Source organism: Oryzias melastigma, linkage group LG10 (genome assembly GCF_002922805.2).
Source record: "Oryzias melastigma strain HK-1 linkage group LG10, ASM292280v2, whole genome shotgun sequence".
NCBI lineage: Eukaryota > Metazoa > Chordata > Actinopteri > Beloniformes > Adrianichthyidae > Oryzias > Oryzias melastigma.
Genome location: NC_050521.1, coordinates 13,197,643 through 13,212,039, shown reverse-complemented (window position 1 = coordinate 13,212,039; position 14,397 = coordinate 13,197,643). Strand labels below are relative to the sequence as shown.

General features: G+C 39.4%; 1 protein-coding gene across 1 annotated transcript; it reads right to left on the bottom strand.

Moving 5' to 3' along the window:
* Positions 1–146: 146 nt before the first annotated feature.
* clcf1 (cardiotrophin-like cytokine factor 1) lies at positions 147–14,014 on the bottom strand. The gene is made up of 3 exons (XM_024283662.2): positions 13,445–14,014; positions 5,622–5,773; positions 147–3,201 (listed from the first exon to the last, which is right to left on the bottom strand). Exons 1-3 carry the CDS (start codon positions 13,467–13,469, stop codon positions 1,906–1,908), a joined length of 1,473 nt encoding a protein of 490 aa, XP_024139430.1. The 5' UTR covers positions 13,470–14,014; the 3' UTR covers positions 147–1,905.
* Between the last annotated feature and the right edge of the window lie 383 nt (positions 14,015–14,397).

Genomic DNA, 14,397 nt, shown 5'->3' with positions numbered 1-14,397 from the left:
AATGTCTACAATGGTAAACAGAGAAAATTAATTGTTTTTGTCATAGAGTTATACCAAGAGATTTTTTTTTATTCTGCAGTATTGTATTTAAGTTGTGACTATAGAATGACTCAGAGTTGTTATGACTTTAAGTTGCCCGATTTATCTTTTTTTTTTACAATTTGTTGAAACCATTCGTCTGTAGTCTGGAGTACCATATTTTCCACACTATAAGGTGGATATCAGCCCTATTTTTTTTCTAAAAGCGACAGCGTGCCTTTTACTCCGAAGGGACTTCCATATGGATTCATTCTTGACTTTGAAGTGATTTTGAGACGTTTGTACATGCTGCAAACTAGGCTACGCGTTTTGTAAATACGCTAACACAGCTAACACTGTAGCTATGTCGGATAGTGCTTTTTTAAGAATATGTCCGAATTCTTTCCCTACTTACTATATAGTGTGTTCGCCCCTTTGTAGTGCTGTCCGAATCTATAATTCCAAAATCAGTGCCCCAGAAATTTCCCAGAAGTCTTTGCAAAAACCAGTGTGCATCAATGCTAACTACATTAGCGGATATAGTGCATTGCTTTGCTTGCAATGCATTGCTTTTGAACAATTTTTGCCTAAAAAAAGTGTTTAAAAGCAATTTTTTAAATAAACCATCCACATTTTCATTATCAGAACACAGTGGAGTCACAAATAGAAGTCGTGAAATGTTTGTGTTGACTAGATTTTCACTCACATATTTGCATTTTAAAAAAAAAAACTGTGGCTATTGTGACTATTGTTACAAATAAGTTCTATAGTTACTGTGAATGCAGTCAATACAGTCTGAATGATTTATCTCTGACTCTATTGTCACGGTTATTACGCCTTATATTTTGGTGCGCCTTATGACATAAGTAAAAACCATTTTTTGGCGGTTGGCTTTATGGTCTTTTGCGTAAAAATATGGTATGTCTACCACTCCTGTAGAGTTTTTTAGTAGTTAGGGATTAGGGTGGGAATTTGGACATGGCCATAGTGTCTTGTATGCATGTTAAAAAATGAAGCGTGTGTCTTGAAATTCAAGCTTGGGCCAATCCAAACTTATGTAGTTAAAAACATTAACACTTTAAAGTAGTTTTGAAATTCTGAAGTCTCTACCATTCTTTTGGAAGTTTAACCTTTAATGTATCATTGTTGCATACCTACATTTGGAGCTCATCCAAAAATAAAGTTTTAAGATTAAGATTCTATTTTCAGTGGGATTAAAGGGGAAAAGCTTAACTATAGAGACAGCGTTAACTATAAAACTGACGATAAGTGAAAGGATTAACTTGTAGTGGAAGCTTTGAGCAGAAGAGCAGTGAATGGTCGATTAGGGCTTAAAAAGGCCACAATATGTGTTTTTGACCTCTGTGTCAGCTCAGTGTGTGCAACTCTGCTGTAGGATTACTGTAACTCCTGATTAGTCTTTACTCAGCAATACATCCAGCCCCCATCGCCTGACTCACGCCTCATTTCGCCTCTACTTGCCGCCATCATCATCCCTCCGGCTGCATTTCCTCTCCTTTTGTCTTCTATTCATTCAGAAAAATGTTCCCTCTTCCTTTAGAGAAAATGAATGTTTGCTGATTCACACATCTGAGGTCACTGAAATTGTTTTCGCTCAATGGCTGCACTGTCTGTCTCGTGGCTTGACCCTTGACTGTGTGTGTGTCTAGCCACCTCCAGAATGATTTTTTTTGTTGATCTATGAGCCGTGACTGCGAGTGTCACTGGCACTGCTGGTAACGTGATGGCTTTGTGAGTCTGTGTTCCAGTAGCAAGTCCTAGTCCTTCATTCATTGATTCCAGTCTGACATGAATCACTGCGTTGTGCATGGGTGTGTATCTTTCATGTGTTTTACGAGTTCTAAAGTCCATTGGCTTCTTTGTATCTCAGCCTCTGAGTCTCCTCTTGAGGCGATTGAAGTCCTTCGCCGATCGCCACAGCCAGCTCTGCAGCTCTCGCAGTATCCAGAAGCCTTCAACCTTTCTGGCAAAGTCGTTCATGGTTGGCTGCACGGACAGGAGCGAAGAGGAGGCTGAGGTGCTGGAGGAAGGGAAGAGGGGGCTCAACGGAGGTGAAAGAAGGGAGGTGCCCCTTTGTAAAGAAAGAGGGACAGTCTGGGGGAGGAGAGTGTGACCCTCATCAATTCCATACTGGTACAGGAGAGACAGGGTGGAAAGAGGAGGTTGCAGGGTCGGAGAGAAGATGGAGCGAGGGGGTCGATGCTGCTGATGATGGAAGGAGGACAAGAAGACACCTGTGTCTGTTTTCCTCTTGTCCTCCAGCAGTAACCCCTTGTTTCTTTCAAAGATAAATCCATCTTCCTCCCTGACGGTGTCCAGGTGGTGTGAATTCAGGTTGAAGCTAAACTGATTCTTGCCTTTTTGCTGGTTTGTTGTCCCACCTGATTCTTGATATGATACTTCAACCTTGAATAAAGGATGACTTTCTTGTTCTTCTTCCTCCTTATCAACGCTCAGAAGCCTTCTTCTCCTCCCCCATTTTTCCACCTCTCCAGTTCGCTCCTCGGCTTCCTCCTCACCTGCTGCTTTGCTCCCAGGCTCTTCCCTCTTCTCTCTTCTTCCTCTTCCTTTCTCTCTCAGTCGACCACTCCTTCCTCCTGTGATGCTCTCCTCTGCTCTTCTTTCCTCTTTTCCTCTCCTTTTTTCCAGCAGGTCCATTCTGACTCCATCTTCCCGCTCTCGTTTAATCCCTTTCGTCCCACTCCTTCTGGGATTGCTTCGTTGACCAGACTCTGGTCTGGAGCCTGCTCTTGATCTGTACAGACTGTGGCTCATGAGTGGCGCTGGTTGGTTGGCTCCTGCGCCCTTCTGCAAGGATTGCAGCTCAGCACCAATATTTCCACCATTTGTAGAGTGAGAAGATGATGAATAGCCAAGTGTGGTGTTCATCAGTGCAGAAATTGAGCCCAGAAGTCCATCCAGGCCCATGCAGAAGTGCAACAGGGAGGTCTTGAGCGATGGACAGAGAGTGGAGCGGGCCAGCTCTCTGACAGCTGCCAACAAGATAGAGTAAGCCCTCTGGTTCTGGGCAAGCCGGGCCTGGTTCTCCAGGCCGTGCCACTGCTCCAGCTGAGTGGCAGCACTGGCCTGACTCAGAGCTGTGCTGTTCGGCCGTGGAGGAGAGAAGTCCTTCTCATTAAACGGAGGGCCAAGATAGGTCAGCTGGAAGAGAAACGATCAAATGAGCAGTTTTCTGACAAAAGTTTGGTTCAGTTTTAAACATAACGCTCTGAAGAACTCCATTAATAAAATGAAGTTTCTCAGACCACAGTAATAGCACACAGATAATCCATCAGGCTATACAAACGATGACAGTTTAAAGGCATGATTTCAACTGCTTCACTTGAAACTGAAAGCTTCTGTCAAGTCTGTAATCAGGCCAAAATACACAGGAATAATTCTGCTGCAGATTTTATAAATTAAAATGGGAAGTAGGTCTCTACACACCAATGACTGACAATGACTTAGCAGTTTGGCGCTGTCTTTTCTTCCAGCCTTGTTTCAAAAATACTTTGGTTAACCTCAGCATTTGAATAAAATCTGTCAGATTGGAATTAGAAGCACCCTGCTGTCTCTTTCCCACGTCTTAGCTAGTGAATTCCAGGAATGAGTTCAAAACCAACGATTTAGAAGAACAGAAAAATGCCACAATGTATAATAAAAACTTAAAAAATGTAAAATCTCAAAATCTAAAAAGTGTTTCTTTTAAGAAAAAAAAATGCTGTTTGTGGTTGAATTTCACTAAAATGTGTAGTCGTGTGAATGGATATAACTGACTAAATTATATTAGTACTTTTTGTTTAACAGATCCCTTGTAACAATCTGTTTATTCATAGCACTGAACTAATTTTTGAGAGACAAATTTACATTTTTCATCAATATATACAATTGAGGGAAAACACTTCAGTCAATTCATGGATTTGATGAAAAGTTTGACTACTTTTGTGAAGATTGGTTTGGTATGATTCCATGATTTTCTGTAAATCTTCCCAAAAACACTTAAGTTTAAAGTTGAGGAGCTCAGTAAATCTACAAAAAAAGTACGATGACTTTGATCCTGTGTGTTTTTTTGGACAGGATGAGCAAAACCAGCAAGGATAACCTAATTTTGAATCTTAAATTTCATTAATCTATGACTACCAAGTGCTCCATAAGGTATCAAGATGTTTGACTTTTGTCATTGTTTTTTTTATTTTGTTTTTTGTCCTTATTTCGTTTTATTGGCCACATACTTTGAACAGCGACTTTTCACCCTACACTGTTAAAAAATAATCTTAGAAGTCACTTTGTGCAAATCTAAATGGGTGGTATTGAGTCAAGTTTCATAGCATTAAAGACCAATTCCAACAAAAATTGTGTTTTTGTCGTTTTTAATATGTTCTTGCGGCATTTTTCTCATGACGGAAGGCATGTGTTAAGAAGGCTTAAAATTGCATATCAGATCATTTTTTGATTCACTTGAATCATGAGCGAAGAGGAAAATACTGTTTGAAAAATCTGGTAGTTGTGATGTAGAAACTATAGATGAAATTGTTCCTATCAATATATTTTTGGGATTTTTGTTGCTTTTTGTTGAAATTAGTAGAAGGGAGTGGACTTAAATAAGCTTCTGCCGAATTCCATTTCAAACACATTTATTGTTCTGTGAATCAGAAACTCTTTTGAAAACTGACTATAAGCTAGAGTCTAATTTATGTGTCATTTTTGTAACATGTTGGAAATAAAATAAATAAACTAAACAGCCGGGAGACGGTTGGATAGCACCAATGATTTTTGTTGCACCCGTAACGTTAAGTTGGGAGTGTGAGGAGCTGTAAGCTACAAGAGAGAGTCTAAACAAATAGGTCAGCTATGTGTGACGGGAAGTGGGGGTGGGCTTGCTCAGCCCCACCAGTCAAAAGTGACTTTCTAATGAACTACTCCACAGAAAACGATGATTTTTAAATTGTGGCTCAAAATGGCAGAATCATATTTAAAAGAACACTATAGGACCCTTTTAAAATCGATCAATAGATGATCAGAGAGGGACTTTAAGCTTCACAGCTGAGAGTTATTGAGGACAAAAGATTGCATTGGAACAACTGGTTGGAGATGCAGTAATACAGATAATAGCTTGAAGGATTGACTAACAAAGATTAAAATAGAATAATCAGGAAAATAATGTTAGAAAAGATTGACAATAATTTGACCCCTGAGAGTTTAACTAAGGTGTGGCCTCTAATTATCCTCTCAGGTGTCTTCAGTCTTGTAATTAGTCTGCCTTTTTGAAAGCTGATGAGTAGTTGTTGTGCTTTGACTTTTTCTTTTTTCTTTTTTTATTGCCATACATTCACACATCATTTTCCACATTCCTGTTTAATGCGCTCTTGCTGGGAAACAGTGTACCTGAAAAGTTGTGGTTCTGATTGTGTCAAAACTATGTTTTTTTTAAAGTTATTGTTTGATTTAAGGGACATCAAAGTAAAAAAAAAAATTGTAGAAAAAAATGTTAGAAAAAAATGTTTTTAGGGGTTCAGTTGATTTGAACATGTAATACATTGACATTTTGGTTACAAAATTGTTCAGAAGAAAAAAACACTCACATATACATCTTTAATTTCCTTAAGCTGGTACTCCAAGTATTTGGTCAGCTCGTACGTGCTCTCTATGGATTTCCTCTCACTGGCCAGGCTGTGAAAAGCGTCCACGCTCCACGCCGCAGCAGCAGCCAGTAGCAACGCCAGCAGGTGATTGACTGTGAAAAAAAAAAATCAAAACAAAAGTGACTGATTAAAACGCGCTCAAACACTGGGAAATCTTTCTTTAATGACATGCACATCTCAAGTGTCCAAGCGGCAATTAACACGCACTGCTGAGGTATTTGTTGTAATAACAACCAGGCAAAATTTATTTCAGACATCGTTTTCTCAGGCACTTTGTGCTTATTTGACTTGGATGTTGATATTTTTGAATGAATTTAGCGAAACAGAGCAAAAAAAGACAAGAATCACCTTCAGCGATATTTTTGAAGCTTTGTTCTCATTCTTCATAATTATATAGTTTATAGGAATTTTTCAGTATTTTAGTTTATTTCTGTGTGTCCATGGCGATGACTTGGTCTGTTTACACATTGGCAGGTCGGCGTCATCTCGCACTGCAAATACAGGGTTTTCTCTTTCCCTTTTTCCATCCAAAGTTTACTTAAATGCAACTTTACTTAATAGCTTTAGACAGTCAGACAGATGTCTTAGATGGTCAGTATGCTAGTTCCTTCCCTGCAAACACACAAATTCATCCTCTGACCAAAATCCCTAAAACAAAGCCATGTGGATTTTTTTAAACCATCACAAACATTAATGTGTTTGTATCAGTTCTGTGTTTGCTGTGGACTTTTTGTTTAGGTTTCTGAGTGTTTGTGTAGGTGTTTCGTGTTACCATTGAGTGTTTGTGAGAATGTTTGTCGCCGTAATTATATATGTGGATTAAATTCACATAGAGTGTATACAGTGTGTGAGCTTGAGAGAAGAGGAGAGAGACAGGAAGGGGGGGTGGGTTGTAACACTGCAAACCTTTTAGTGGCCTGCTCTCTGGTTTCAAACAGAGAAAATTGGAGCTGAAAGGTGGTTTTCAGCAGAACGGAACTTCATGTCCATCCACTGCTCTTTGCTCGCCGTCTCTAGATGCTTTCACACTTTCATTTTCTACTTGTCCCTCAGCACTTGTTCTGATCTTAACCGGAGCTCGGCACACGTTTTCTTTTGACTTTCTTCAAACCTCTTTTCAGTCTGACAAAAAAAGTGCTTGTAAAACACGGTGCTGTTCATCAAGTGTGAAATATGCATTATACAACATGCGTGACCCTGTCTCTCTTTAGGCTCAGACACACCTGAAACCCGCCTCTCGTGACCTCATCAGCTTAGTCCTTCTCAAATTAGTCACACTCTTATCTCTATTTTTAGTCATTTTCCATTAATTTCTCCTCCCAGCGCACTTATCTGTCATCTGCCTCAGGTCAAAAAGCAGCAGAAAATGAACCCTGTTTCATTTTTATGTGATTGGCCCCACAAGAAGAACAACAAGAATAACCGTGAGTCGCTTCAGTGCCTGTCAAAACATTCCCTCTCACTGTGCTACTGTGAAACGTAAAAAAATTTATGGCAGTCAACACCTTTTGCCTCTGACTCAACCTCTTGCATTCGTCGTATTGGCACCCACTCCCAGAGAGGGCTGGGTGGAAACTCACTCATCTTATGTTTTCTATACAACTCAATGCACAAAAATGTAAATCTCTTTGACCATCCCTTTGATGGGTCGATTGGGCAACAACTGCAGAAAGCAAAAAAAAAATACTTGAATTAAATGAAGCAAAACACATTTTTTTATCTAACATGCCGCCTTCCTGTGAAGTCGCTGAGAGGAAGACAATTTAAATGATTAATTTACTACAAATTGCGATAATTACATTGTAATGGTTAAGTAATGGGATGACACATATTTTCCAAATAATCTAACCCCACCTAGCATGCTCAGGTCTACTTTGAAACATGTTTATTAAAGGAGTTTTCCTGGGAATGACAGGCTGGTGACAGGTAGTTTTTAATTAAGAAGACTTGCTTTGAGGGGAAACTGCTAACTCTCCCGATACTTTCTGGTGCTAACAAGAAGGCGTAACATCCCTGACCGAAAAATTATCTAACTCACTGACTGAGGTTTGGAGGGTTTTACTCCCAACGCACACCTTCGAATCAGGTCAGCCGTGCACGCCAAGTTTCCTCTGTTTTCCTTAAACTCTAAGGCGTCATTATCTGTCACAAGCAATATGCATCTTTCAGCTTCACATTTGGAGCTCATCAATCCGCTGGCATCTTCCACTAAACATCCTCCATTAGCACCAAAACACCCCCAATCCCCCACAGCACCGACAGCCCCGACGGAAACGGACGTGTGGAGTGCAAAAGAAAACAGTTTTAAATAAATTTTTATATGGACCAACAAAGAAAACTTTTCTTGGCAAAAATCAGCTCAAACACTTCCAAAAAGTTTTCTTTTGTCTGCAGCCACATGCTTGGAGATGACTGCCAGACGTGAAGACTCTTGTTGTTTTGATTGAGCTCTGATGTGTTTAAAAGCAACCTCTGTTGGGGCTAAAAACTACCGCTCTGTTGTACAAGTAAATTGAGATCGCCTCAACGGAGAGGCCTGTTGTCGTTATACAATTTTAGATTGAGTAACTACGCTGTAGCCGGCATAGATCCTGACTTCAAAGAGAGCCCCGCGGGCATGAGGCTCTGTACCTGCCGGTGGAGGCACACTCCGCAGGGCAAGGTTGAAACCAGAACATTCTCAGCGGGAGGATTGCGTTACAGCAACACAGGGGTTCCCTATGGCCGACGGTGACCTGAGTGTCTGTAGGTCTCCAGAAACCGTACCCAAAAGAGCGCTGCTCATGCAATCACGGGGAAGTCCTGCTGTTTGAGCTTTTTATGTTTAGTTTAGACAAGGAAACGGCGCTGTTCAGCATCACGTTTGTAAAAATCAAGGGTCAGAGTTGAATCTGGGGGCACTGGGATGTGCTTTAGGGCAAACAGACCCTGATACTTTATACTCCAGAGGGCGTCCGATAAACATGACCTGCAGTGTTTCTGCATCATGTTCCACTTCTAACTAAGAGGACATTGGTTTTGGTGTTTGCATGTGGAACAACTATATAAAAATCACAAGTTTAACCCAGAACCCCATTTACTACAGCAAAAAAGAACAATCTTTCACATTAGGGTGTTAAAATAATAATCGAGCACAATCAGGTGAATGAGATGCTAAGCACAATTTTTACTGTTTTGTTTCAAAATCCCAAATAACAGAACATCACAAAGCTCATCTGGTACTTATCAGCGTTAAAACCACGGGAAAACAACCTTAGATAAACAACACATGACATCCTATACAGTGCGATTGTTTATTTTACTTAACAAAATCTTGGCCAAAATGTGGAAGCAGAGGATGGAAAACTAAACAGAACCTTTTGCTTCCTAAGGATTTAAGAAAGCAATTAGGAACCAGGTGCTTCTAATCAAGTGCATCTGATGAACTGATTATCAGGAAGTGTGAGGAACTCCGTCAAAGCAGATGTTCCTCAGATTAACATTAATACAAACCCAAGGAGGGAGGATATGACATTGAAGAAGTCAATCTGAGAGGGCCGGAAGGATGACTTAAAAACAGAAGTGACCTGAACAGAGAGGTGTCAACTTTAAGTACGACTGTACACACACGTTTTGTGAGTAAACTATTGCATCAAACCTAACTAAAGTGTACTTTTTTTGTGGGAATTCAATGTTTTAAATCCAAGGGTCAAACAGTGGTCACAGTATCCAGTAACCCTGACCTCAGGCAAAAGGCTAATGGAATTCCAAAATAAAATACTACAACATTTAAAAAATGTGCATCATTCGGAGGTGATATGTACGTTTTTCTGATATGAATCAAAAGTGTGCTTTCACACAAATGAAGAATAATAAAGATGTTTTCTTTTCATTATAATGAAAAATTGGGATCAATCCATTTTATTTTGAACTTTTTAAAGGAAAAGTTCAAAGTTGGTTTCTTTCATTTGATTTAAAATCTTAAATAAATCTTTTTTGAGAGGAAAAGGATTAATGAAAATACATTTTTGGCCTCCAGGTTTGCTTTAAAATGTCTTGATGTTGTGTATCTAAATTCTTTTCTGGCATACGAACGTTTTTCCTTGGAATTGGCATGTAAACCATGAAATTCCCATGGAAATGAAAACAAAAAGGAAAAAATCCCCACACTTACTAAAACACAAAATATTTTGCTTGAATCGAGTAGGATTTTTGATTCACTCTCAGCAGTCAGATTTGTCGAGTTCTGGGTCGGGAACTATTTCAATTACCACCACTTAAGTAACGTTTTAACCCTTTAACACAGGAGCTCAAGAGTTTATGCTCTTTGATTTGTTGTAATTTTTTAATTGTTAAAATGATTCTGAAGGAAATCTGCTGGAATGATTGTGTTCACACTTGAAAAGTTACAATATGTTAAAGATTTTGTGCCGCCTCAGGTGTTAAAGGGTTAACTCAAAGGCTTTCACTGGAATATGATAAACGTTCTACATCCAGATACACCAACAACTCAAGTGGTCTTCAAAGCTAGACACAAGTGACAGAACCATCCAGAACTCAGAGGTTCCTCTGATCCTACAAACCTTTTCGATTATTTTCAAATCAGCTGTCTCAACTCCACTGTTTTAGATTCTGTCCCACAGTCTTGTTCTCCACACACAAATCATCAGAACATCTGTTCCATCTGACTGTGGAGCTTTACACACCACATGTGTGTTGACTAAAATCAACACGTTTTTGCCACTAAATAGAAATGTTTGTCGTGCTTTTCACAGCATGCGCAGCCATCTGCACCTTGATTTGCATAATTGCTGTCATGCAACTGACACGCTGGAGTTTGAGCTGGAGAACCTGTTGACAGCAGAGCCAAACTCATGGGAGCGTTTTTTTTTTATTATTCTTAAAAGGATTCAGCTACTTCATACCTGATGGCGATTTAGTCTTCAGTCTTCAAGTCTTTCCTTCTCAGTGAGTTTGCTTCTGAAATAATTCATCAATAGAATGATGGGAGGGATGGAGTCCCAGGAGATGTGGACGGACGCACACGTGTGTGTTGCAGAGAGGTTTGAGTGGTTGACAATCTGACATTAGAGCACCATTGTGTGCCTGCGTACAGTTACAGGCCAGATTTATGTAGAGTCTGCACTCAATCAAGTATGCATTCCTTTACTAACTCAATACACACACACGTGTATCCCGAGTGTGTGGATCTGCGTATCCACAGGCATCACTCTGTCCCAACGTAAAGCAAACAAACCACTTAAACACACACACACTCCGGCACAAATCAACAGGCTTTTATCTCGAGATTGAGGTTTTTCATAATCCCTTTAAGGATGGACCTCTCATGGGTGCACTTGCTTTGGAAACATCAGGCGACCCAAGATCAACACGAAAGAAAGCGCCTTTAAAAAACTCAATAAAAGTTATTATTTATCCCCAGATACTCCGTCGGACTATTTCTTGTCGTAAAACTCAACAGTGGTCTTTGTTCCCCTCCTCGTCTGTTGTCTGTCTTTCTTCTCACTTTATAAGCCAATCAATGCCTTTTCTTTTTTGTTCTCAGACGACCGCAGCCGCTTCATGTTTTATCATCATGTTTGGTTTCAATTCTGTTGTTTTTTTCATCTCACGCTGCTCTGTAAATCTCTCAGAAACATCAAGCTTCCATCGGACAAACTCTTTTCTATCCATCAACCTCCTTTTTACTCTTTCTCATTAAAACAAATAATTACCTTGAAACAAATATATATAGTGTTAATGTTAATTTAATCAAAATGTAAAATTAACTCCTTTTACTCCACAAAATACCGTAGGAATCATATTTTTTAACTAACCCTTATTTTTAATGAGAGTTTTAATGTTTGTTATATTTTAACATCAACAGGAAACTGTGTTAAGATGATAGAACATTTTTTTGGATTACAAAAATTCAGATACTTTTTACCCAACATTCTTGTTTGATTTTCCCTTTTTATTTTTCTTTGTTATTTGGGTTTTTATAGCAGAATTAACTGCCAGGTTTTAAAGCCAAACTTTGATCATCTTTAAAGCTATAGAAAACACTGTCTCAATTGATTTAAATAAATAGAAATTCAAATTTGAGCTTACATTTTTTCATATGTGTCCTCCATTATGAGTAAAATGCCACTAGAACGTGTTAAAAATGCTGTTTTCATCTTTAAGAGACTACAGAAATGCAAGGATTTATTCAGTTTTTCGTTAAAACTAATACGTTTTTCTTTTAGATTTTGGTGCCGTTTGGGTCTCAGAAAGTTTTGTGACCCGGCTGTCGAAGGAAGAGTCTTGATTCTTTCCAGTTTTTGCAAAAACTTTGTTTCCTGAAATCTTACACCAGAATTACCAATAGTTATTACTTAAGCAAATGGTAAAAAAACTCACTGAAAAAAATAACATCATAGTCTGGGAACAAGGAGGATATTTTGTAGTCGTGAAGGACAGAGACAGAGGGAAAAGAGGAGGTGGAGGTGGAGGAAGAGGAAAAGGTGGAGGGAAGGGGGAGTTTTCTGAAGCGAGGGGCCATGTTAATTTGGGAAAAATGTAAACAGCATGTGTAACTGTTCAAAGCGTGACCGGCTCATTTTATATCATTCCCCCCTTCGCTCTTCTCTCTCCTCCCCTCTGGGTGCTGCTAACTTCTGTCAATCTGTAGTGCATTAACCCCTCGGCCGCCGCTTCCCTTCTTCCTCTCCACGGACTTCTATCCGTCTTTGAGCTCCCTCATCCTAACTCATCCACCGAGCCCCCACCACTCCGCCCCTCCTCACATCCTCTTGATATATATGTACCATGAAGAATTGGGGACGGCTTGAGAGAATCAAAAGATGTGAAAGGTTCAGTTTATCCTCCCTATTCCACATCCCCTCCTCTTCCCTTCTTCCGTTTGTCTCCCCTGATTGGCTGTTCATTGACACAGAAGAGCTTTCTTTTCTTTCTTTCTCTATGGAACATGAGAATAAAACTCCCATTCTGTCTGTACCTGAAGAGATGAATCTGTTTGTGTCAGAGGTGACATGGGGAGCAGAGTATTTATTTGCTTTGTGTGTCAGAGAGAGCTGCAAGGCTCTTATATTTATTTTTCTTGTAAAGTTAGACTAAATTTGCAGAAAATCACAGTGTCAACGCCTAAATGGGCCGAATAGGACGAAGGCTAAAGATGTTTTCTGAAATGCCCAATTTCATCACAGAGCCATCCCTCAGCGGACTGTCCTCCTCCCTTTCTTTCGCCTCCTTTCGTTCCTTTAGACGAGGAGCAGCAGCCGTGGCGGTCCTCCCATGAGGGATGAAATGTGTGTGTGTCCTCTCACACCCTGACTAACGTGAATCATATACTTTCTCATATCAGTGACAGATAACGAGACAGGGGCTCCTCAGCCGCTCTGACCTCCACTACCTCTGTCAGGGCTCACATTTATTTAACACTCAAATCCAATTAACAAGTCTCAATGTTATTCTTTTCTATTTATTGTGCATAAAAACAAATTGTTGAGTTTCATTTTTTTGTTCTAAATGCATCAAATCTTTGCTTTTAACCTGCAATGAAATCCTGTATTTGAATAGACTCTGATTAAAATGTTTTATTTTATAAAATGTGTGTCTAAACAGGTTTTGTAAAGATGTGATTTTAAAAAAGTAAAAAATAAAATATTTGATTACACAATTTTTTTACAAAACATTTTTTTAATATGTAAAATTTAGAAAATTATCAGAATTATTTTAATTTTCTTCTTTTCATAGAGTTTAATTTAATTCAGGGTACTCACCTCCTTTGAAGCACTTCATTTTCATCTAATTCCGTTCACAGCTTCCTTCCAGATTGAAGAGACAAACTTTTCATCACGTGTTCAGTTCAAACCTGCTCTCTGAAGAACGCAGATGATGCCCGCTCTCGCTCCTTGATGGAATTATTGCTTTTCAATGAAATAACTTTTCTCTGTTTAACCCCAAAACGATCCGCTGACTTGTGTGGTCTGTGTGACAGACTGCGGAGCCTTTTTGTACCTCCTCCACCTCCTCCTCTTTTTTTTTTCTTCCTTTTAACTCATTCTCCTGCCCTCCTTTCCTTTTCATCCCTGTCTCCTCTTCGTTCCTGGTTATTCCTCCTCCTCAGTGCTGGTGAATCACCGGGTTGACGCACCAGAGCGCAACTTTGACAGAGGCGCGCAGAACCTCGGGACTTGTCACAACTCATTTCTGTCTCTGGTCCCACGAATTTGACTTCAACTGTTTGATCTTTAATCTACTTCCCTTTAATAAGACAATGAGTCTGAAGGGATCATTTTCCTACCGGTCAAGAGGATAACCAAAGGAAAAAGTTCCAGGAATTACGCACAGAAACTTCAGATGGAAGACAAAACAAAAAAAAAGAAATAGGAATAATATATATATATATTTTCGTCTTTTTAGGAAATACTTAAAAAGATAAGCAAAATACAAAACAAAAATATTTTAACAAATAAAAAATACTGTGCGTCCAGAACATCTGGGAATTGCGTTTTATTCCTCGTTAATCTCACTTTTTTCACTTGTTTTTAACAACAGCAAGTTACCTTCAGCAGTCTCTGCCATCTTTATAAATCCGTAATTACTGCTGCAAGAGATAAAAATTGTAAAAACATAAAGTCCCGTTCATCTGGGCCTCTGCGTAAAGTTCCTCCATATCCGCGCTGATATAAAAAATCTGCGTGTTTGAATAAAGCCGTCTGGTTATATTCAG